Source organism: Carassius carassius, chromosome 24, assembly GCF_963082965.1.
Source record: "Carassius carassius chromosome 24, fCarCar2.1, whole genome shotgun sequence".
Classification (NCBI taxonomy): Eukaryota; Metazoa; Chordata; class Actinopteri; order Cypriniformes; family Cyprinidae; genus Carassius; species Carassius carassius.
The window spans coordinates 26,894,931-26,920,824 of record NC_081778.1 but is presented as its reverse complement, the minus strand read 5'-3'; the positions used below and the strand labels follow the sequence as shown (position 1 = coordinate 26,920,824).

The 25,894-nt window shown below is 36.6% G+C and overlaps 1 protein-coding gene across 2 annotated transcripts; it reads left to right on the top strand.

The window, feature by feature from the left end:
• The first annotated feature begins 3,317 nt into the window (after nucleotides 1-3,317).
• On the top strand, nucleotides 3,318-24,668 carry LOC132103328 (G protein-activated inward rectifier potassium channel 4-like). 2 transcript variants are annotated; one of them, XM_059508342.1, is made up of 4 exons: nucleotides 3,318-3,650; nucleotides 15,112-15,245; nucleotides 15,723-16,599; nucleotides 23,488-24,668. In XM_059508342.1, exons 2-4 carry the CDS (start codon nucleotides 15,168-15,170, stop codon nucleotides 23,832-23,834), a joined length of 1,302 nt encoding a protein of 433 aa, XP_059364325.1. In that variant the 5' UTR covers nucleotides 3,318-3,650; nucleotides 15,112-15,167; the 3' UTR covers nucleotides 23,835-24,668. The 2 variants fall into 2 exon arrangements, with proteins under 2 accessions (XP_059364325.1, XP_059364324.1); XM_059508341.1 differs by lacking the exon at nucleotides 3,318-3,650 and having other exon boundaries at nucleotides 14,587-15,245.
• The last annotated feature ends 1,226 nt before the right edge of the window (nucleotides 24,669-25,894 follow it).

Sequence of the window (25,894 nt, the reverse complement as noted above, 5' to 3'; positions counted from 1 at the left end):
TGTGTGGTTAACATCATGTCGAGAAGATGATGTATCAGAGTTGTTTTATCACATCACATAATTACTACAAAAATGTCAACACGACACGTACCAATGAGAAATGTCCTGATCCAGTCGTGCTTGTGAATCAGACTGTTGTCGATCAACCAGTTTAACCGTTTCATCATCAGACTCCTGCTCGAGTATATTTTGTCACGTGTCCAGGGCTATCATTCTGTCATGACAATTGGCGTTTTGTTTCCGACAAGCCCTGTACGCAGTAGACCAATCCAGAGCCATAGAGATCGACCAATCACAAAGGACTGCGCCATCTGACCAATCACAGCAGTGAGGGCTCACAGAAAGCAGGGGTTTAGAGAGACTACTGCTTCGCACTAGTCATTTATGAATCCTTTAGAAATGAGGTAAAATTAAATCTATTTTCTGAGAAAACTAACATGTTTTTTGACCTTTGCTTGCATGTAAACTTGACTCATAAAACAAAATTAGCCACCTTAAAAATGGCATAATTGGGGCACTTTAAGGCGTTTAAAAGAAAATTGTTGCTTCTGGCTAAAAATGGACAGTCCTCTATCCATAATATTGATTTAGTAGAAAAAGTCTAAACCAGGAGAGAAATATGCACAGATCAAGCTCAATTTATAAGAGGGTGGATTTTTTCACTGCAGGAAACGTTATTACGAAATATTGACTCATATTTTGGCCAAAAGTGAGGGTTTAAAGTTAAAACATCTTAAATAGTGGATTTGTTTCGTGAGAAAACATACAGCTTTTCACTTCACAAGATTTTAATTGGTGGATTGCAGTCGTATCAGATACTTGTGGATTATTGTGATGTTTTTATCAGCCGTTTGGACTCTCATTCTGACGGCACCCATTCACTGCAGAGGATCTATTGGTGAGAAAGTGATCTAAAGCTACATTTCTCCAAATCTGTTCTGATAAAGAAATAAACTCATTTACATTCTTGGATGGCCTGAGGGTCGAAAACTTTGGCCTCTGAGTCTGCCTCTCTGAGTCTCTAAAGAGTCTCTGGAGAGAGCATGATGATTACATTTGTAAAACGTTCTAGAAAATTACCTTTATAAGCTTCATCCTTCCGAGCAGATTTTAATTTGTTGCTTTAATGTGGTCAGTAGCTATATATTAACACCCATCAATGCACGTGGAACAGTGCAATCTTGAGGTACACTAATCAGATGAAATGCCTATAAAACAGTCACATCTGCCCTTGTATAGTACGTGGAGCTCTTTGTGTCACTTATCTCAGAATAAATCCTTGTAATGTGCAATTTTGCAGTTGAATTAAGCCACTGAAGTGTCCACCAGGTCATTCATGTAATTATGGGAATGGTAGTGTCTCATCAACATACAAATCATCCTTTACTTTTGGTTCTTATAGCTATCTGCCCACCTCTCAACACTCTCTCTCTCTCTCTCTCTCTCTCTCTCTCTTTCAAACTCCATCTTGCTTATTCATTCCTAATACATCTCTGGCCACAGAAGGAAGAAGCGGCTATGCATCATTCAAAGGAACCCTTGAAGGCAGAGACTATAATAGACTCATTTCCAGCATTTAGGCATGTACAGTCATTGTGATGGGCTATTTAGGAGTGATGAAGCCGCAGTGGGGGCCACATTTCACTGTAATGAAGAGATTTGGAGAGTCTGTGTGTCTTGCTGTGCTGTTGAATGAACACTGTTTCTCTCTGAATTTTAAAATGCACAGTAATTGCAGGGTTAGTCCAACTTCCAGGGTTTGTTTTCCCAGTTCAGGTCATTGCACAGCATATATATATATATATATATATATATATATATATATATATATATATATATATATGAAGAGTTCAGATGCAAAAGCCTCCAAGTGCCATCTGAACTTTTCATTTAAAATTAGGATTTTTATCAAGCTCCTATGCTTAGGTTGAGTCATTTTACTTAAATTGCAATGTGCAGGTCCTTTTCCAGGCTATTAAACTAAAATGACTGAACATAAATATAGGAGCCTGATAAAAATCCTAATTTTAGATGAAAATTTCAGATGGCACTTAGAGGCTTTTGCATCTGAACTCTTCATATGTATATATATTGTTTAAAACTATTTCCTTTTGTGCCTAGATATCCTTTTTTCATTTTCATTTTGTCTTAAATAGTAATTCAGATTTGTATTACTAAAGGAACTTAAAGGGACATTCCAGGCAAAAATGATACATTCTCTCATTTCCGTCTCACACAAAATCTCAGTGGTACATTGGGGCAAAGACAATGATAGCTACTTACATAACTGTCTGTTTCATGTCAGAAAGGTAGGTCACTCCAAGCAAAATGATTACTCTCAACCAACTCAATAAATTACCCTCAAATTTTTATATTTCCCCTAAGATTTTCTATAGCCAGAGCATGTAGTAAACCATCAGGTTGAAAAACTAGGCTATTGTTTATTGGGCTTTCAATATAGAAAAATTAGTTTTTTTATTTTTATTTATTATTGAGGCTACAGTTTTCTGTAAAGACTCCAATAAACAAAAGACTGCAGGAAGACGTTTTATATATGAAAAGTAATTAAGAAAATTTCTCGAAAATGAAGAAAATGTTTCACCCTCAGGGCATTCAAGATGTGGATGAGTTTATTTCTTCATCAGATGAGATGTGGAGAAATTTACCATTAAATCACTTGCTCAATGGATCCTCTGCAGTGAATGGGTGCCGTCAGAATGAGAGTCCCAACACCTGATAAAAACATCACAATAATCCACAAATGATCCACACGAGTCCAGTTATTTAGTGAAAAGCAACTTAATCCATCACTTCTGCTCAAAACAGAGTACATAATCCATAATAATGTTTTTTCCAGTTAAACAAATCCTAGATTTAAAATCTGTTTTGATGAAGAAACAAACATATCTATATCTTGAATGACCAGAGAGTGAATTTTCAGCAAAGTTTCATTTTAGGGAAAACTATTCCTTTAAACATATGCCCTAAATTTTATGTAGTTTACATAATGCAGATAACAACAACAACTAATGTACTAATGTTCCAAATGCATGTGACCCCTGCCATGAGACATAAGAGGTGGTCATTGATGCAGTTGCATCACAGATATCATCATTGAATAATACTGAATCGATATACAACTGCATGGTATCTTTAGCAGCATCCCGTGTCAGAATGCATTGATGAAATGAAGAATATAATGCATTAGCGTGCCGCACGCGCTTGGAGTGAGGCAGGACCTGGGGGAGGAGACATGTATCACGCTTTGCTCATGCTTCTGTTTCGCCTAACAATCCCACCTCATCATGCACATTGTTCCTGCGACCTGAACGAGCGCACTGACATTACGATCATCCAGCATCCCTCCAGCACACCTTCATCTTCCGTGGATCTGCTCGCGTCCGGAGAGCTGGACAGAATAAATAACCGTAGCTTTGCGCGAGTCATTATTTAATTTGTCTGACTTCATGAGACGTGCTTTTAACCCACACTAAACGGTTTCAAGACCTCCGAGTCTTCGTTATAAAATAGGTTTCTTCGCCTGGAGACAATGTTTTAAAGCTAATACTGGCGCGCGCGCTTCGCTTTAAATGAGCTCAGATTGGAGAGCCACTGGGAAACGAAGCAAGGAACTGACTTGAACTTCGAAAGTGAGTATTTCGCTTTATTTCTGTCGACTATTTTAATTTCCTCGTGATTATTTTGTTGATCAAATGTATTTATTACCATTCCACATCCCAAATTTAATTTGATCTATTTTGATGTATAAAAGTAAATGAAAAGGAAACATTTTAATCCAGTAAGCAAATAAAGTTTGGATTTAAATATAGATCAAATAGATATAGTATGCTAACAAATCTAAAACATAGCGTTGTTGAGTGTGGCAAATGAGTGTTACAACCCTTCCTTGGTCTGTTCAGCTTTTAACATGTAAATAAATTGTTATATATCAAATTGAACGCAAGAACTAGTTATGCCTTATGACACTGATTAATATTGTTTGTTTGAAATATTACCTTATTACATTCAAGTTGGCTTTCAACCTGTAAATTTTTGTGCACATTGTCACCTCAGGAGGGTAATGATCATGTATGGTAGTGATTTCACCCCTGTGGATCATTTTTGAGCTGAACTGATAACAGGCTGACTAACCATTAGTGTATCCATTTATTTCAATGGCACTTCCTTTCCACCACAGCTGGCAGAGGATCCCATCTTTTCTCATGGGTGCTCAGTTATGCTGCCAGTTTTCCTTTTAACAGCGTGAAAATGATATCATCATAACAGCACTAACTGTATTGGCTGATGACACTACAAGAGAATGCACAGTCCCTAACCCTTCACTAATGACTATCCTGAACTATAATGTTAAGGCAGCAGACAGTGAAAATTGTGTCAATTTCTAGTGCCTCCTAAAACAATCAAGCACCTTTGAAATAATTACTACCATCTAATATAAGTATATATATATATATATATATATATATATGTGTGTGTGTGTGTGTGTGTGTGTGTGTGTGTGTGTGTGTGTGTGTTTTTCTTTTTTTTATGTTGTAAATATTGTCAGAATACACATATATTTTTGAATGACCGTTAATGGAGAAAGAGGGTTTTAATTACACCATCTTCCAAAAGGGGTTAAGTGACATGACATACAGCCAAATATAGTGACCAATTCGAGCTCTGCATTTAACCCATCCGAAGTGAACACACACAGCAGTGAACACACACACACTGTGAACACACACCCGGAGCAGGGGCAGCCATTTATGCTGCGTCACCCAGGGAGCAGTTGGGGGTTCAGTGCCTTGCTCAAAGGCACCTAAGTCATGTTATTGCCGTCCCGAGACTCAAACCCACAACCTTAGGGTTAGGAGTCAATTACATTATCCATCCACTATGAGGTCTGCTCATAAATCATTTGTGTATTAGGATGCTTGGGTGGTATTTTGGTTAATGCGGCCAGTGCTAATGAGCGAAACCTTGACCTTTGATTCTTCACCCCAGTTTCCCTTATTATTATACCACCTTATTATGACATCATTTGTATATGGCTTATTTATTCATTGTGATTACAAAATCTCACTTAAACTTCATTTTTATTTGTTGTGTTTCTACACGTGGTTTATAGCTGTCTTTTGAAAAATGCTGTGGTGGTTGCCGCCTGAATTACTACATGCCTTAATAATTGACATGCATGAATGATTAATTCACACATAAACCTGGACATGGTTTACAGGAGTACAGGAGCTGGCCGTTTGTCTGTCGCTCACGCTTCTAGAAGGCTATTGAATAAATAATTGTTCTAGAACTGACACAAAGCAAGCCTTCAGGCACTGTGAGCTCATAATACCCTGTTATTCATATTAATGTTTTTAAAAAGACATAGTCTCACCAGACCTAGAGTCAAATTTACTATTTTTTTCAGTACAGTGGCATATGTTTTGATAGCAGGGGAACGTTAATTCAAAGGTGAGCATTATCCATCCACTATGAGGTCTGTTCCTAAATCATTGGATGAGGATGCTTGGATGGTATTTTGGTGCATGGGAATGCTTGTATCTATGTTTATCCGACTTGAGAATTCAAGTGAGCTTTGCTGTCATTCCGCTGTATGTGGAGACATACAAAGGAATGAAATTTCACGCCACACAAGAACATGGTGCTACATATTTAAACATACACAAAGCTTATGTACTGTATACTGAAAGAGTTAATCTGACATATGCATATATAGAAATATAAAGTGGATTTAGATTTGGATATTATCTTAAAACTTAACTGAAATTACCAAATGACTACCAAAGACATGTACAGTTATTCCTTGCTATTATAAGGTTAGTTTTAGAGAGATTTCAGTCTCAGCTGCATCTTTTTTCTTATTATTTGAGAAATGTCATATCAAAAAAGAGAAAGGAATTTACTATTTTAAGAAATAGTTGAGCCAAAATTGTAAATTATGTCATCATTTACTCACCCTCATGTCATTTCAAATCTGTATGACTTTGGTGTTTTTGTCCATATACTAAAAGTCTGTGGGGTTCAGTTGGGTTGTTTTGGCACCCGTTGACTGTCATTGTATGGAATTTATTTTTAAACTATTCCATTAATGCAAATCCTTCATGTGGTTTTTATACCACATATTGGCATAAATAACTTTGCACATTCTCTCTGATCATAAATTATCTCTTGTAAATTATCCTGATCTCTTGGCTTTGTTCACTTAGAAGTTCCTTCCCACATAATTTCCTTTTTAAAGGGATCATATAATGTTGCTAAAAACATTATTTTGTGTATTTGGTGTAATGAAAAAAACACACATTATTTTCCACATATTGTACATTATTGTTTCTCTTTTATGCCCTGCCTTTCTGAAACACATCGTTTTCTACAAAGCTCATCATTCTGAAAAGCGAGGTGTGCTCTGATTGGCCAGCTTTCCAAGGTGGAATCATGGCGGAATATCCTGTGATGTCCACTTCACAGGGCACTTACGTTCCAATAGAACAAACATCTGAAGCCATAAGAGAAACATACAAAATGTGTAGAGCACTGGGGCACGAGGACTGGAATTAAGAACCGCTGCTCTACACTGCTCAAAACTCGCATTTGAATAATCAGTGGTAAACCCTTTACATATGTAAAGACTGTGAGTCAGAACAGCCAGCATTGTAGTCTTCTCTCCCAGGATCAGGAAACAGTCCTCCATAAAATGTGCTCTACACATCTGAATATTTGGGTTGATCTGTTCTGGAACAGTGTTGTAAATACAACTTAACCACTGATTTCTAGTTGCGTCCTCTTTTGGAAGGACTAAACAAAGTAGTTTCGCTTTCACCACGAAACAGCGTTTCAATGACATGGCGCCAGCGGCAACAGCGAGAATCAAAGATTACCTCTTCTTTCTTTGAATGAACATTTGGGAAGTGTTATGCAGATCTTCCAACATCGTGACGTGTTTAAACGAGGTGTTATAGGAGGGCGTGGAGTCTTAACTTTGATAAAGAATATCTCTTTGGGTTTGAGACTTTAGTCTTTGCAACTTTACAGATCTTCTTTATGCACCAAGAGCTTGTAACACTCCAAAGAGAAAGGAAAACTTGAAATCTCATCATATGACCCCCTTAAACACAGTGATGCCCAGCACTATGATTGTACACGGCACTTAGGAGAAAATCACATACTATAACAAGGACTTGCATCATAAATGAAACCTAGCAGAGATTGGCTTCGCAATACAGTGAGGTTCATAAATGCATATTTGCATTGAAGTAAATCACATAACTCAGTAATTTTCTCTCAGAAACCAGGGTAATGGATTTACTCAGAGAAAGCTGTGATATTTTGCCCCTTTCCCCACATATAGCCATCAGCATCATTGAAATCAGCAGTGGAGATATTGGCTCAAGCATTGTAGCTTTAGTTTGCCTCTGCATCCCGGCTCACGTTGGTAATTGTTTTCTTGCCTGTGTCGAGGTTAACTCGGGGTGGTACATGCTGCCCATTTCCTCTGGCACACATGAAGTCTCTCACTTATGGAGATCACTGCTTCAATCCATTATGATGAAGCCCAAACCCCCAGGCAGCTGTGAACTTAAGTGAAACATGGTTACACTCTTTACTTAGTGTGAACTGTGGTTGGGAAGAACAATGGGACTGTTGGGTGTTTTATGTGTTGGAAGATTTAAATTCTAGTCGTCATTTTCTCTAATCTAATCGTGTTAGCTGTAGAATTCATGACACAAATTTGTCTATCCTTATTTAGTAATATGTTCAAAATTGCCCCCATGCATCTGCCATAAACTGGTATGTGGAAGTTGTCAAAGAAATAATTAGCAATATATGTTTATATCCCATCACATTCCCAGTTAATTACCATTTGTATGAAGACAAGCGTCATTCTTTAAGGTAATGATTGCACCTCGGGCTAAAAGAGATCTACTGTATAGTGCTTTATAAATGTAATGGATTACCATCTGGCTCTATAGATTAATGAGGAAATGTAAAGGCCTGGTTCAGGTCCCCTTAAGCACACTTTTATTCCATTTGAACCAAAATGGAGACATATGGATGTAACCCAAGGCTGTAATTAAACTCAAAATGAAACAGGACACTCGATTTTCCCAAAGGACGGCCCCTTTCTCAAGGGAAACCTAAGACTCAAACTTTTTCAAATGGCTCTCAGAAGAGTACCAGATCCATGAGGAAAAAATCAGTTTAAATGAATAGTTTCCAACTTTCCAAACCTGCTTGACTTTCTTTCTTCTGCTAAACACAATAGAATATATTTTGAAGAAAGGTGGTGTCAAAAGTTTTTTAGTTCTAATAGACTTCCATTATTTGGACAAAAACAAAGGTCATATATGAGGGTGAGTAAATGATGATTTTTGATTTTTGGTTTGAACTATCCCCTTACAGATTTCTCTTTCTTCTTGTTTTTTGAAAGATACATAAGGTAATATCTACAAAACTATAAGGATGAAACCCTTACTTGCTCAGCACGAGCAAAATAATGAAGTAGCATTACAGAACCAAAAGCCTTGGAAATGCATGTCTATTTTTGGCCTCTCCTTTCCACTCTCCTCTGTGTTTCTGTTGTTTTGCACAGAGAATAGACAGCTGCCAGACACAAGCCAATAATTGTATCACTTGAGATGAAGATGCCCTCCATTGCTGATAAAAGGGCTTTGTAAATACACAAGTGCATAATGAGAGGCCATCTAATTCTGACAGCCTGCATGATGTAAATTTTCCCTGATGCTTTTTCATCATTCTTCCAATTCTTGTCATACTGAGTGTAAGTACAGTTTGTTATTTAGAATCTTTGCTGTTTGTGGATATCATATAGTATATAAACTATACCGTTCAAAATTTTAGGTTGGTAGGACCTTTTTTTATTTAATCAAAGTTATATTTATTTGAGCAAAAATACAGTAAACAGTATTGTTGGGAAATATGATTATAGTTTAAAATAACTGTTGTCTATTTTAATATGCTTTACAATGTAATTTATTCCAGTGATGCCAAGCTGAATTTTCAACATCAATACTTTACTGTTCAATAAGTCATTTTTTATTTCTCATTTCTTCTAGTTATTATCAATGTAATTATCAATGTAGTTGCGCTGTTTAATATTTTTGAGGAAACTGTAATGCATTATATGATAACATCATACAACATTATATAATATATCATCATCATAATATATATTTTTCTCTGCTAAAAAAAAAAAAAAACAGCATATCCATGGACCTTACTCAAGGTTGATGTTATATTTAATTTGTTGGGAATAAAATTTAGGCTAAAAAATTGGTTGGTTATACTGTTTTAGAGATTAAATGTGTAATTAAATTTTCATTGCAGTTACCCTAAACACACCCCTCTCTGTCATTGGTCAGACCCAGAGTTAGTTCCGCCCTCAAATGCACTCCAGTTCGTTTTACTGTGTTGATGGATGCTAAAACAGCAATGCTTTGAAGAACTCAACCTGTAAATATCTTACTTATTGTTGTTTTTGCATATTAATCTTAGATATTAGAAAGATCCTTAACATTAAAAGAAGGACATTCAGTTATTACTTTTAATAATCACAGTTTTATTATCCATGTTTTTCAGAGTTGTTTGGTTCAAGGATGAATATGAGAATATGCGACATATTGAACAGACTATGTTTGTCCCTTGCAGCGCTGTTTTGATTCTAGTCAAATTAAATAAGGCATCAAGTCTGATGCATGATGTGCTACTCTGAAAGTCTGCAAACTGTTATCACGTCCTTTAGAGTCTCCCACCTGTGATGTGCAGGGTTCAGTGGTGTGACATATCAAAGCTTATTAAATCCACATTTCCAGAGCTTGACATCAGTGGATGCATGTAGCATGTAGTGCAGTCTAATAACTGAATACACACAGGACATCCATGATGCAATTAGACCACGGCTAAAAGGTGAACTCAAGGTGAACTCTCCAGGCGATGATGATCCGGTCTATCTGTGAAACAGAGGGATTATGTAAAAATGGTTGAAAAGGTAATTATGCAAATCGTGGGAGCTGTGAGTTCGTGTTCTGTGTCAGGGCTCTCTAGTTCCCCACTGCTGGATGGGTCTGCAATAGAAAAGCCTGTTTTTGCCCTTGAGGTAGTCAGAGACTTGTCTCACCACTGATTGTAGATCATAAAGCAAGTGAATTAAGACATTTCACATTTAAAACAAAAGTTGCATGAAGGTCAGAGCCTGTGACGGAGATCAGTCTAAGCCATCTTGTGTGTCTTTTCTTGAGTGCTGTCTAATGCATTTCAGCATTATAGTCGTTATTATGTCTTCTCCATATCTGTCACATGCTGTCTGGAGTCTAGCATTCAGCTAATAGAAGGCCAACTGAAATAACAGTCATGTTTGGCGCCCAAGTTATATGCCATCTCTCTGATAGTCTTCCTTCAAAGGTGACCTCGTATAAAGAGACATCCAATTAGCGGTCCTTGCTACACTTTTATGTCCAAAGGGTTGATTTTTATTAAAGACAATGGATTTGGTGTTTTATTTTTTATTTTTGTTGAATGAAGAACACTTTTTACCATGAATATAATTTTTGTCGTTGTTTTTTATTTTCTTCTATTTTTCTGAATGCATTTTATGTATGTATTTTATGGTTTGAATCTTGACCCAGACCCAGACATCCCAGTCATATATTATAAAAATCCATCATGAATATGAATATAAATAATAAGTGAAATATTTATAATTAATATAATTATATATTATTAAAAAGATCACATGGTTGTGTCTTTGTTTATGTTGGCCGTGTGCTCCCCTTGTCCTGCCTCCTTGTTTCTAATCACCACGCCCCCTTGTTTAGTCCTTTGTTTGTCTAATTGTTCACCTGATCCTTGTGTGATCTGCTCCCTTTATATTGTGCTCATTTCCCTCTGGTCCTTGCTGGTTCGTTTTTGTGTGTGCCTTGTGTACAGTCTCTAGCTTGGATATTTAGTCTTGTTAGAACTCTTTAATCAGTATTTTGCATCTTATTTGGTTCCCTCTTATTTTTTAGTTTTCATTTGTTCCCATGTGTAGTCTAGTTCTAGTCTTTGTAGTTTAATGTTTTTGTTCTTTAACCTTTTGGGGTTTTTCCCACCTTTTTATTTTTCTTTCTAGTTTTCAGCAAGGTTGCTGTTTTCTTTATTTTGGTTTGTAGGTCTAGTTAATTATTCCTAGCTTTTTCCAATTGTTATCCTTTTTGTTTTCAGTTATTTCTAGTATTACTTTTTGTTTTTCCTTTTTAGTTTTCTTTTCTCCCTAGGCATTGGTTTGCAAGTTTACTTTTATCTGTCAAATTCTTGTCTCCCCTGTTTTGTCTTTGTGTCTGTGTTGGTTCCTGCCCTGCTTCCTGAATCCTCCCTGGTCGCTGGTTCTTCTGACCTGACAGACATTGGGGCGCTACAAGGGGTTCCTTCAACCGGGTCAGGCCCTTCCTACTTGAGTTGCTACAAGGTCTCCTTTTGCCACAGAGTCTGGAGCCATCTCCTTCTGATCCGACTGTTCTCCTGTCGTGAGCCCTGCCCTATTGTGGACTGTCTTAGTGCATCATCTGTGTTCCACACTTGTTAATAAACCGTTTCCCCTGTTAATTCTGCATCTGGGTCCTCCCTTGCCAAACCCTGACAAGATGTGGAAATACTTTTATTTTATTATTAGTTATTTATTTATTATTATTTGTATTTATTTTGGAATTGTCATTGTAGAAAAAAATCCAAAAGCATTGGCACAACTTTCATTTTCTATAAAAAAAATGTAAATAAATAATAATAATGATGATTAATATTACCTTTGGAGATTTAGGAGATAATAAAACAATGATTATAAAGTGGAAAAGTGCTTTAGTCCCTCGTGGCTTGTCGTGGTTGTGTGCTCTTCTCCGTCTCAGTGAGAGGCACAGAGGAGCAAGAGTGCTCTCCTGCTGCTCACACCAGTTGGTGACATTTTACACTGACCCCTGGTACTGTCCAGTGTTTTGGTCTGTGATGACGTGTTGGGAACTCAGAAACGAAGACCAGGAGACTCTTGGGTAATCTTCAGCAGGATTCTTTATTGAGAACGGTCTGCGTGGCGCTGCAGTCATCAAGAAGTCTAACTTGTCCCTAAGACATTGTAGTTTATGTACATTTTAAGGGGGCGGGATACACAGAGGTGGAGACAAACCTAAACAAAGCATGCAAATACAATCAGGAAGGTGCCAGACACTGGCATCTTCCCAGCCTTGATCTCATCAGCATAACAGTGTCATTTAAATACAGAGGTGCCTGACAGTATAGCTTATACCTTCACATTATCATAGAGGCAAAAGGCACAGCTGTGTCTTGAGCTTAAAAAGCCAAATGGCAAGGAAGAGACAAAAGGACATTATCCCAGACACCTGATTTTCCTAATTTACCTCAAAATGTATATCAAAACGTTTTCAGTTCACATGCTATTACATTGGAACCTAGATTTAACATTTTAGAAATTTGTAATCCCACAGATGCAACAGTTCAGACAGAGTGACAGTGGCACAGTGGTGGCTGTGCTGCAGGGTGTTTGACTGTGAAATGTGTCTCGGTCCGAGATAACAGCGTCCTGGTTGATGAAGTCGTCAGGGATCCTGATTTGGTCAAACTGGATGAAGTATCTCATTTTCTTTACTGGTTTGGAGGGAAAATACTGCATTCTCAGTAGACGAAAGCTTAAAAAAATTGCCAAAATATTTATCAGTGAACATGCAGGACATTTAGATTCTGAGGAACTCTGCAGAGCTTTGTTTGGACCTGAGGATAAACTACAGACGTGAAAGCAGGAATTATCTCTAGTGTCTGCCCACGGCATTTATGCAATTATATGGCAGAGGCTAATGACCAAAGTTACCCTTCTCTCCTCTGCTAGTTCAACTTTGAGAAGTTGTGACTACTACTAAGTGTTCTGGCATGTGCAGTTCATGCAATCCTGCCAATCACAACACTAAGCCACAGTCCTAAGCAGGCATGACACCAGGGTTTGTGTGCCATTTGAGGATGTTTTTAAGTTCCAGTTTAGTTCCTTTTTTTTATTTAAATTGATGTAGAAGGCTTTAAAATGAACCAAAAAACTGTATTTTTTTTTACTAGTTTGTCAAAATATACACTGTACACCTACCTGAAACTTTACCTGAAAAATAAAGTTTGTTTTATTTATATATTATATGTTTTTGTAATGTGTATCTTTGTTCTTATTTTTTTAATAGCAAAGATAAAATACTGATTTTGTTTTTAATCTTTGCCCACTTTGGCCTGCCTTTCTTTCTTCTTTTATATTCTTCTTTTGTTGCCTTGTAAGGCTTTGTTTTTAAAATAAGGAATGAATTTGGCTGTACTGCTCAGAACACGTGCAAATAGTAAAATCAGCATGAAAAAGAATCATGATAAAATCGTGAATTTCCTTAAAATAATTTTTTTTTTGCCGTATCCCCCACCCACTTTCAAGTGTATCACTTGCCGCTTTATCGCACATGGTTGGGACCAATTAAAGAAAGTATTCAGCTACCTACATAAAGATTTTTGTTGCACACCCTTCTAATCTTGCACAGCAAATGTATGTGTTGTTATCTGTCACTTTCTCAATCTTCCTCTTTCTCTCCCTCTATCACTTTCTCTCTCTCTGGACCATGTCTTATCAGATCTCCTAGTGGGTGCCGTCATCCCCCATCTGCCTCAGACTGCCTTGCTCCATGTTCCCCATGAAGCCTGCCATCATTAATATTGCTTTCACATGTGTGTTATTAAAAAACCCACTGGTACTCACCTGCACCTGCTGTCGGTGCTGTTGGGTGATGCTTGGGCAGAGAGGGAGAGCCACGAATCCTTTGGGGACTTGAGCTAATGGCTAAGGTGTAGAAACAAATGTGGAATTCAACATTCAGAGAACGTGTTTTATGTATGTATGTATATAAGGAGATGAAGCTGAATCGTTTGCAGGGTTTTGTAGCTTTTTCTTTAAAATAATTGAAAGTCATTGCTCGTGATGATTTTTTGCATGCAAAATACACATATTTAAACCCTACTGAAAAGACTGCTGGTGTAGTCCTGGTCTGGGCTGATGGACCAGCATAGACATACTGTTATATACCAACATATAATAAAGGTTAACTAGCATTGATAGTTAAGCTTTTTAAAAGAAAAGTTCACCCAAAAATGAAATTCTGTCATCATATACTCACACTTAAGTTATTCCAAACCTGTACAAAGTTTTTCTTCTGTTGAGCACAAAAGATGATGTTGGCAGTAGCCATTGACTTCCATAGTATGGAAAAATACTATGGAAGTCAATGGCTACCATCAACTATTTGGTTACCAGCATTCTTCAAAATATCTTCTTTAGTGTTCAACAGAAGAAAGACACTCATACAGGTTTGGAACAAACGGAGGGTGAGTAAATTATGACAACTTAAGTTTTTGGGTGAAGTTAAGAAGCCTGGTGTGGGCCATGCTGTAGTAGAAGATACAAAACAACATAGTGCACAGTATTTTTTTTATAATTTTTTTATTTTAAATAAAACAAATACTGGAGTATATTTAACAATGAACACAATTTCAGTCTTTCTATTTTAAAATTGCACATATAATGTTCAGTGCATTACTTGTCGTTTCTTTGTAATTATTTGTGGATTGTATTAGCATTTCTTAGTAAATCTTTTTAGTATGCTGGTCTAACATTTTAGGTCAAAGGCTTGTGGTTTATTTGGCAAATATTGAAAACCAATAAAATCATGTTTCTCATGTTAAAATGCATTAATTCCAGTTTCTGTGAATTTTCCTACAACTATCTGAGCTGACTTGGTGAAAACAAACTTTTTTAGTGATGACCATTGCATTTTAACTGTTAATGTATTCAGTGCTTAATTCACTGCACTGATTTGTGAAGCACATTCAGGGACTAATTGTGTAAATGTGGTGTGTAGGTAAGCAAACACTGTAAAGCAACATAATTTAACACTGATTATAATTAAGACTGCTTGCAAGCACATTTATCTCACTGTTTGTGGTAAATTGCTCCAGTCTTTGCTCTCCATTATGAGTTTCACCTACCAGTTTTCATGTGTTTTCTTCTAACAGTTGGAGAGCTCCAGCTACTGTGTTGGATCAGAGACAACGTCTGCGGCTTCCGGGCCATGAGTGGTTTTAAGTGCCAGGATGTGGAAAAACAAGGCATCAAGCTGCCAAAAAAATGGACTGATCCCAATGAAAAAGTAAGTTTAGTTTCTTATTTACTCTTCTTTTATGCTTTTTTATTACATGTATGAATGTCGGGGTAGCTACTTTGCAACTGTAACTTGCTAAGCAACTATATTCAATTTAACCAAGAACAAAAAGTAGCCATCTACATTGAAAAGTTTGGGGTCAATAAGATCTTATACTCACCCAGGCTGCATTTATTTGATCAAAAATAAAGTAAAAACAGTAATATTGCGAAATATTATTACAGTTTGAAATAAGTTTCTATTTTAATCTATTCTTAAAGTGTCATTTATTATTGTGTCACATGATCCTTCAGAAATCATTCTAATATGTTGATTTGGTGCTTATAAAAATATTTCTTATCTCAATATTTCTCAAGTTTTGTTTACCGTATCTTGATGGAGTCTGATGCTAACTGCTATTGTTTAATCTTTTCTTTAAGCCAAACTTGTTTCCTTTCTTACTACTTTTTCCATTCTTGACGGTAGATCCCCACAGACCGTACGATGGTTGTTAGGGGAGTTCTGGGAGGTGGTGATGCTTCCGATCCCACTGGGGGTCCGTTGAGAAAACGGCGTCAGCGCTATGTGGAAAAGGACGGCAAGTGCAACGTCCACCACGGAAACGTGCGTGAAACCTACCGTTACCTGACGGACATCTTCACCACACTTGTAGACTTAAAGTGGCGCTTCAATCTGCTGGTCTTCACGCTGGTCTACACCACCACCTGGGTGTTTTTTGGCTTCATCTGGTGGCTCATCGCCTACACCCGTGGAGATCTGGACCACGCTGATGACAATGAGTGGACGCCGTGTGTGAATAACCTCAATGGCTTTGTCTCTGCGTTCCTTTTTTCCATCGAGACTGAGACTACCATTGGTTATGGGTACCGCGTCATAACAGACAAATGCCCCGAGGGCATCATCTTGCTTCTGGTGCAGGCCATCTTGGGCTCCATCGTCAATGCCTTCATGGTGGGCTGCATGTTTGTCAAAATCTCACAGCCAAAGAAACGTGCTGAAACACTCATGTTTTCCAGCACAGCTGTGATATCCATGCGGGACAGCAAGTTGTGTTTGATGTTTCGTGTGGGGGACTTGCGTAACTCACACATAGTGGAGGCCTCCATCAGGGCCAAGCTCATCCGCTCTAAGCAGACAAAGGAAGGAGAATTCATCCCCCTAAACCAGACGGACATCAACGTGGGTTTTGACACGGGGGACGATCGCCTGTTCCTGGTTTCGCCGCTGATTATTTGCCATGAAATCAACAAGAACAGCCCCTTCTGGGACATCTCTCAGGAGCAACTGGCACGAGAAGAGTTTGAAATAGTTGTCATTCTGGAAGGAATGGTGGAGGCCACAGGTGAGAGTAGATCACAGAGTATGAGTGCTGGCAATGCCATAATTACACCGTTATGTAGGCAAAAAAACATGTTTCTCCATTGACTGTCATTGAACAGGAGACATGGTTTAAAAAAATTGTAAGCAAGATTACAAATTTTTGACTAATAAAAGTAAATGTTTAATGGATGCTTGATTTGATTTGCTGCTCAATTATTATTGGTGCTCAATTATTAATAATGGCTCTCATTATTGTAAAACTTTTTGCTACTTAAAATTTTGTGTTTTTCTGGATTCTTTAATGAGTAGAAGGTTCAAAATAACAGCATTTATTTGAAATAGAACCTTTTGTAACATTATAAATAATCTACTGTCACTTTTAATCAATTTGATGCATATATGCTGAATCATAGTATTACTTTCTATTAAACACGCACACACAAATACACCAAAAATTTTAATGATCTTATATCGTTGTTTCTCCATAAACTAACTGTTTTCAACATTGATAATCATAAGAAATTGTTTCTTAAGCAGCAAGTCAACATTTTCGAATGATTTCTGAAGGATCGTGTGATGCTGAAGACTGGAGTAATGACTGCTAAAAAATCACCTTTGCATCACAGGAATAAATTACATTTTAAAATAGAACATTACATATTAAAACAGAACACAGTTATGTTACATTGTAATACTGTTTCCCAATGTTTTTACTGTTTTTTTGACCACATTAATACAATCTTGATGAGCAGGAGAGATTTAATTGAAGATTTAATTAATATATATATTATATTGTTCCTGTAGCTCAATTGGTAGAGCATTGCACTATCAAGCGCAAGGTTGTGGGTTCAATTCCCTGGAAACACATGTTAGGTAAAAAATGTTAGCCTGAATGCACTGTAAGTCGCTTTGGATAAAAGCGTCTGCTAAATGCATACATTTTTAATTTAAATACATATACATATACACATATTAGGAGTGTAACGGTACACATACTCTTTCATTCAGTAAGTATATGTACAGACCGAATACAGCATTGTTATAACCACTGCATGAGTATAACCATATTGTTACTTTTGACAAGAAATCAAGTCTCATCGTTCAATTTATGTGGGTTTTCTTTTTTCAGGAAATTCAAACACTTAATGCCGTTTTGAAACTCTTTGATGTGCCGTGACAGATCACTGTATAAATGCCTAAGTTTAAACGACAGTGCAAGTGAGCCCAATCATCTCTTCCTCTTTAGTTTTAATATGAAATAAACATGAATGAACATCTCATGCCTTATGTAATCGCTCAATTAGTGCTTCAACCGCGGAAAGACATCAGCTGAGCAGCTTATAAACAAAATGTCACATTTCATTTACCTCAGGCAAGTCATCAGTGTCCACAGCTCGTTATTTTGCTAGAGAAATTAAGTCTAAAGAAGAGTAAAGATTATATTTCAACAACAAAGAGAAATTTAGTCCATTTAAAAACAAATTGCATTATGTGCAGTTTACAGTTTTGCATACATTTTTTTAATTTGAATGTTGATTATTATATTTAAAAATAAATAGTAACTGAATTTAAGTTTGGGCTCTGTTGTTAATTTTAACTCATCGTAATGTAAAAGGACTCCCTATAGTTTAGAGCATGAGCTGAGGTTTTTCTCTATCCTTCTTTCTCTATCTATTTTTTTCTCTATCTTTTTTCTCTATGTAAGTTAATTACCAAAAATAACAATTTGTTAATTTAACCATGATTGAATAAAAAAATGCAATTTTATGTTTGGTTTTTCTCCCTGCTGAACCAAAACCATACCGAACCATGACATCAAAACCGAGGTACGTACCAAACCATCATGTCTGTGTACCGTTACACCCCTACACACACACACACACACACACACACACACACACACAGTGGGGATAGAAATGAATCACCCCCCTTTAAAATAATCAGATTTTGTTGCTTTGCAGCCTGAAATGAAGACTTACAGTTTTTGTTTTATCCAGCTGTATTTACTCAGTGCAACTTATAACATCCAAGTGAAAGATATAACACCAACATGTCAGAAAAAAAACCAGAATCAGTGTGTTGGAAAAAAGATCACCACATTGTGTCAGCGTTTTGTTGAAGCACCTTTTGCTTTAATTACAGCCTTTAGTTTATTAGGATTGGATTTCTGTCTACTAACTTTGCACATCTAGACTTTGCAATATTTGCCCCCTCTTCGTTAAATTTGAGGGTGATGGTTTGTGGACTGCAGTCTTCATGTCATTTCACAGATTTTCAGTGGGGTTTAGTCTGGGCTCTGACTAGGCCATGCAAGGACATCTTTTCCTCTTTAAATCATTGTATACGCAGTTCTTCTGTGTGCTTTGGGTCAATGTCATGTCGGAATGTTAACCTTTTTCCCATTGACGACTTTCCAGCAGAGGGCAGCAGTTTTTCCCCAAGAATTTGACAGCATTTTGCCCCATCCATTTTTCCTTCTGTCCTGACAAGTGCTCCAGTCCCTGCTGCAGAGAAACACCCCATAACAGGATCTCACCACATCCATGCTTTACTGTAGAAATGTTGTTAGCTGGATTGGATTTCCGCCGGACATATTGTTTGCTGTTGAGGCCAAATAATTCAGTTTTTTGGCAAAGCTCAGTCATGACTGCATGTGACCTTTCTTGAGGAGTGCCTGTTTTCTTGCAGCCCTCCCATACAAGTCATATCTGTGGAGAATCTGTGATACTGTTGTCACATGCACACAATGACCACTCTTTGTCATAAATTCCTACAACTGCTTTAAGAGTTGCTGTAGGCCTCTTGGTCACCTCTCTGACCAGGTTCCTCCAGGCTCTTTCATCCAGTTTGGAGCAAGATCCTGATACAGGGAGGGTCTGTGTTGTAGCAAATACATTCCACTTCTTAACTTCAATGTGCTTTCAGGCATTGATAAAGCCTTTGAATTTTTTTTTGTATCCATCTCCTTATTTGTGCCTGTCTCGGAGATCTTTTGATGGGTGCCCATAGTTGATTGTATGCTTCAGTTGCACTACTAAGGACTATGAAATGCTCCAGGAAAGCTCTTTTCATGCTGAGCTAATCAAAATGATCACAGATGATCACAGTTGAAAGTCAAATGGCTTTGTGTGCCACTCGATTAGTGATTAATCAATTAGCTAAAGCTGATTGAGTTTAAAAGACTTATTTAGGAGGGGGTGAACCTTTTTCTAACTCAGTGATTGTGTTTTTTAAATTTTTGTTGGTCTTTCATCTTTTATTTGGATGTTATATATATTTTGTGGAAGATTCCGGACAATTTCATGTGTAATGAAAGTGAAAGAGATGTCAATAGCCAAAATTACAATAAAGAACCAGCAAATGTTATATCATTTATAGTATATCTTATGATTCATGTACTATATTTCAAGTCTTCAGAATCTAAATGATAACTCATGTGTAATAAGCAGGTGAATCCTTTCAGTGAATCTACACTGAATCTGTGATTCTGAAAATGTGAACAGTGAACCTGAATCAGTAGATTCAGTTTACAAAACAGAAATAATTATTTGTTAAAAAATGGGAGTTATCCAGTTTAACTCACTGATCTGGTTGCAAAGGTTAAATGCTATGACATAAATTCAGAGGAATTGGAATATAGCACACAAGTCAACTTTATAGCACAGTCCTCATTTACTTTCATTGTACTGAAATGGGTTCCCTTCTTTAAAAATTCACATTTTGCATTCCATAGTAGAAAGAGTCATAGAATTTGGACCAACGTGGCTGTGAGTAAATGTTCTCGTAAGTGATGCTGGATGCACAGGCCAAGTTACTGCCATTGAGATGAATGGGAATGGGAATGTTTGGCTCTCTCCAGGTATATCAGAGCTCTTTGGATGAGTCAGGGGTATTTGAATGGGTGTTGCCTGCAAGTCAAACATGAAAATTTACCAGATGTACCAAAGTTCCCCTGGTAACCGAATGCTGACAGCAGGGCATGATGTGATATTTTCATGGGATTCACTAATTATATTGACAGTGAATTCATATGACAGCAATTGCAATTACACTATACTTATTAGCTTTTGCATTGTGCTCTGTGTCAGTAAAGACAGATATTGCTGCCTGCATGGAGCAGAAGGATGGTGGACTCTTTAGATGTTTCTCAGCAAGACAGGCTCATTGCCTGTCAATAGAACCACCTCAGGGAAATTAGCAAGCAGAAGACAATTGAAAGAACTACAATGCAATTGCCACTCACGCACACATAAATACACACACACGCTCACAAACACACTCTCTCCTACATCTAAAGTAATGAATCATTGTTCAGGAGTGGGATGCAGTGAGTAGCTTGATTCAGTCCACAATAACCACTTGTTCAGTGCAGTTATACTTTTTTTGTCTCACATCTGACATTCAAGAGCATCCCACTTTCAGTCGATGTAGGTTTAACCAATCTATTATTAGACAAAAAGCAGGATAACAGTAAAAGAATCAGTATCATAAAACGATACAGAACTATTCAGGTCAGGTCTGTACCTCAAGGCCTAACGGAATTGGAAAATTATAAAGATTAATTATTGATTTTCTAAATAAAGCCCTTTTGGGGCTTTAAAGTAATAAGTAATGGAAGTAATGGAGGTTTATGATTGGTAGCTCATGTCCAATCAGGTTAATGAACAGAGAGTCCAAGTCTAATAACAATTATAATTTTTCTCATAGCAATTATAGTTTGAATCTCAACCTGAGCAACAACCCTTAAAGGGATAGTTCACTGAAAAATGAGAAATCTGTCATCAATTGCTCACCCTTCAAACCTGTATGATTCTCTTTTTTCTGTCTTATGTTTTGAAGAATGATGGTAACCAATTAACGGTAACCATTGACTTCCATCTTTTTTGTGCTCAGCAGAAGACAGAAATTCATACAGATTTCCAACAACTAACAACAAATGATGACAGATTTATCATTGCTGTGAACTATACCTTTGAATGGAATAGTTTTCTGAAACATGAAAATGTTGTCATCATTCACTCACTTTCTGTGAAACCTGTATTAGTTTTTTTTTGGGGGGGGGGTGTCAGTTCTACTTACATCGTCCCAAAGTATATGGGTTTTTTGAGGCAAGGAAATAAAATACGTTTTTACACAAGATTTTCTCACATTTTACTCTACAAGATAAAAATACAATTCTAATTTTGAATTAAGATTTCATGCGCTTCCAAACTATTTTAATTCAAACTTTCAAGAAATATGTTTTTAAAATAAAGACTGAAAGAGTTGACGGAAGCTTAAAGATGGAGGCATTGAAGTCATGTGACCGTCATAGTTTGTTTATAGTGTACATTTAGCTTCAAAATTCATAAAAGTTGTGTTCATTTGTGAAGATTATCATAAAAAAAAAGAAGTATATGCTTTTATTTGTAACCAGTCTTATATTGTGCAATAATCCTATTGGGTTTTTTTCATGGGAACTAGGGGGACGCTGACTTCTGGGTTGGCCTAAAAATACTTAATCACTCTATTGCACTGGGATAAATGCCAAAATACACACTGTTTCATAAGCCAAAACATAAACTTTATATGTATTAAGTGTGATAACAGTGCTTATTAATCTTGTTATATTACTCCTGTCATGACCATACAGAAGGAACAATTTACATAATTTAATCCACCTAGAACAATAGTGTCATCACTAAAAGGATGATTCAGACAACTTTACAGTTTTACTTATTTATCTGTATGTAAGAAAAAATAAAAAAAATAATTCAAACCGCACACACTTTTAAACCCTCTGGAGTTAATTGCACCATAGACTTACATTATTTTAAACACGTTTTTTCAAACTGAGGGATAAAATTGTCTGTGGTAGTAGATAGCATGGCACAGATGCTGTTGAGAGAACTTAACCTATGTTAAACCTGGAACAGACCCTTAAAAAGCCTTTTAAACTGCCCACGGTGGAACCTGTTTGAGATGTTTTAAAACCTCTTTCCTTTTTTAAATTAAGCCTTTAGTACCAGTGAGGCTTTGATTTGGGTTCTAGAATAGTCTAATGTTTTAGATTTTCCTGGGTGACTAACAAAGTATTTTGTTCACAGTGGAATGGTTTTAAATGAAGTTTAAAATGTCCAAATGGAGGTGTTAACGTCAAATGCAGAGTGGTAGCAGTGAAAGTGAAGCTTCTCTTGCAGTAGAATTCAATGCCTTATATAGTTTGATGACTTATTGAACTACTGTACACTGGGAATCTCATGAATTTTGTCATGAATCATGTGTTTGATGAATGGTATCTGCTAAGTTTTCTAGATATTCATTATGACAGCCTCTATCACTCTGTGTGTGTTTAAAAGTGGACGTAAAAGAGATGCTTGTTGAAAGTGTGTTTTGTTGCTCTGTTTGTCACTGCACGTCTCTGGAGTAATTGATGCAGTTATTCGAGGTTCACTTAAGCAGATGATGTGAAAGCTTGAATTCTATTTTTAGGAGGTGTGCCCATAAATATTCAGCGGTGCGTGTGCCTACATGTCCGTGTTTCACCGAAAACATGATATCCTTAATTAATTAAGCTTAAGTACATTTGTATTGGCATATTGAAAGGATCGTTATTAACTTTCAAAAGTCAGAAGCACAGTGACCTTTGAATATTCGAATATATTAGACATACTGAAACAGTTCTTCAGCAAATGTTTAAATTAAAGGGGTTATGATATGTAGCCAATACTGAACTAATGATGAAAACTAGATTTATTTTTTCTGCACAACTGTCTTATCTCTGTATTATTAGCTCATACAACAGCCCCAAAATTATTTGGAAACATATAATTGTAATATAACTGATCACAATGAAAACTGGAAGCTTTTTGCATTACTGTGTTATCTCTTTTCTGTGCTCATGGCCATTTTTCTCTGTTTGTTCCTGAAGGAATGACATGTCAAGCCCGAAGCTCGTACCTGAATTCAGAAGTGCTTTGGGGAGAACGTTTCACCCCTGTGCTCTCGCTGGAGGAGGGATTTTACGAGGTGGATTATGACACGTTCCACCACACCTACCCTGCACCAACCCCTTCCTGCTCCGCTCGCGAGCTAGCAGAACTGGCAAAGAAAGGGGAAGCTATACCTTTGCCCCCTATTTCACCTCCAGCAACCCTGGGAGAGCCCCCAAGCCCAGAGGAGATGCCTGAGGAGGAGACCAAGGCAGAAGAAGAAGAAGAATCAGAAGACACTGTTAGCAATGGTGATGTGAACAGAATAGAGTGTGTGCAAGAATAAGTTAACACATTGCAATCTGAAATCTTTTGCTGCCTCTTTGTGGCAGACGGAAATATACGGAGACACAAAAACTCAATTCAGCCACATAAACTGAGGAATAGTTTCAAATCTATAGGCCTGTAGGTCTTCATTTTGTCATTGACCCCATGCTGGTACTGTTAACTGTTTTCAAGAATAGAACGAAAGTGCATATGGTAAAGTTTTTAAACTTCAGGCGCCAAACTGCTTAAATCAGCTTGAATCTATCAGCTTGAATTGAAATGCAGTTTATTTCAATAAGATGTATATATTCGCAGCTTTGTACTGAGTGCTTAACATGCTAATGAGCTTGCATCATTGCTTTTGAGGTTTATAAGTGTTTCTGAATCCAGTTTATATATAGCCTAGAGATTAAGATTTATTGTTTCAGATGGTGCTTACTGCTACACTGCAGCATTTTATGAAGCTTGTTTCCACTACAGGATAACAAAACAAAACAAAAACAAAAATGGGGAATTGCGAATTTATCTCACAACTCTGACTTTTTCTCTTGCAATTCTGAAAAAAAAAAAGAGGTATAAACTTGAAATTCTGAGCAAACAAACAAAAAATATTCCATGAAAAGAAAATGTATGGAAACTTGTTTCTGCCATGGGATAAAAAAACTAAATTAAAAAGGTAATTTTGACTTTTGATTTGACCTTTTTTTTCTCACAGTTATAAGAATATAAACTGAGAATTACGATATATAAACTCATCATTCAGAGGGGAAAAAATAATTTTGAGATGTAGTGAGATAAAAGTCTCAATTACTTTTTTCCTTTCATTTTTTTTTATTCTGGGGTTAAAAAAACTGAATTCTACCTTGGAATTGCGAGGCGGAAAAAAAATCTGAATTATGAATTTCTTTTTCTCAGTATTCCAAGAAAAATGTCTGAATTGTGAGATAGCTGCAATTTCTTTACATTCAATTTCTTTAATTTTTTTATCTCATGACAGAAACAGCTTAGCATTTTCTGTGTGAAACTGCTGGTAAAAAGCAAACAAACAAACAAACATGTTGTTCATTTTTCCTTTCGTAATGAAGGACATTGCATTACCTATAAAGGGCGTTTTGAATATTCATAGAATATGCTTTAAATTGCACCTCATGTATGGAACTATACACACATGCTGTTTAGAATATAATTTGTGTAACAAGTAGATTTTCTGAGTTAGCAAACAGTGACCTCACTGTTAGCGGACCCCACAAACTACTACTGATGGATGGTTTGAGTGAGATTTACCAAAGGGTTAATGGTGGGGAATCATTATTTTATTTCTTCAATTGACGGATATGTAACACAAACACTAAAAACGGGATATTAACACCCAACAAACAGAACGCACAATGTAACTGTTGCTTGTTTATCTTATTTGAGATTTATGAAATGTACTGTAGCTACTAGCCTATTTGGGATTTTTATTCATTTTCCATATATTCTGTCTATCATTAATATTTCTGCTCGAGAAACACCCTCACTCTTATTTAAAGCTTTTCTTTCGTGTTTTGTTTTGTTATTTTTTAAACACCAGATTTCATAAAATGTTTGTTTTCTTTTGCAATAAGTGAATAAGAAAGCGATTAAATAAAAAAGATCATCTTTCTCAGACACTATGCTGTGTATTTAGTTTCTGTGAGAATATGAAATAAGAATTATAAGTTAAAACAACATACAGTCGACTACATCCACTACACAAAGATTAATTCTATGATTATGCTTAAACATTACAATAACACAGAACTTAACACACAAGCTCTATAATAGAACCTCTTTAAGAATTAGTGAATAATGCAGTACACTAGTCTATGTAGTTCTTCCCTCAAATAAATATTTTCCAGTGACATTTATCTTATTTATTTATTTTTTTTGTTGCCAGTTTGAATTGCAGTATTCAGTCTGAAGTTATAGTCACCTCCATTGCATCTATTGTAATTCTTTCCTACCATCCCTAATTGTTTGCAATTCTTCGTTAATTAAATCCTTTGAGTTTTGGTTTGAAGTCTGTGGACACCCAGATGACTTGTTCCATTTGGCTGT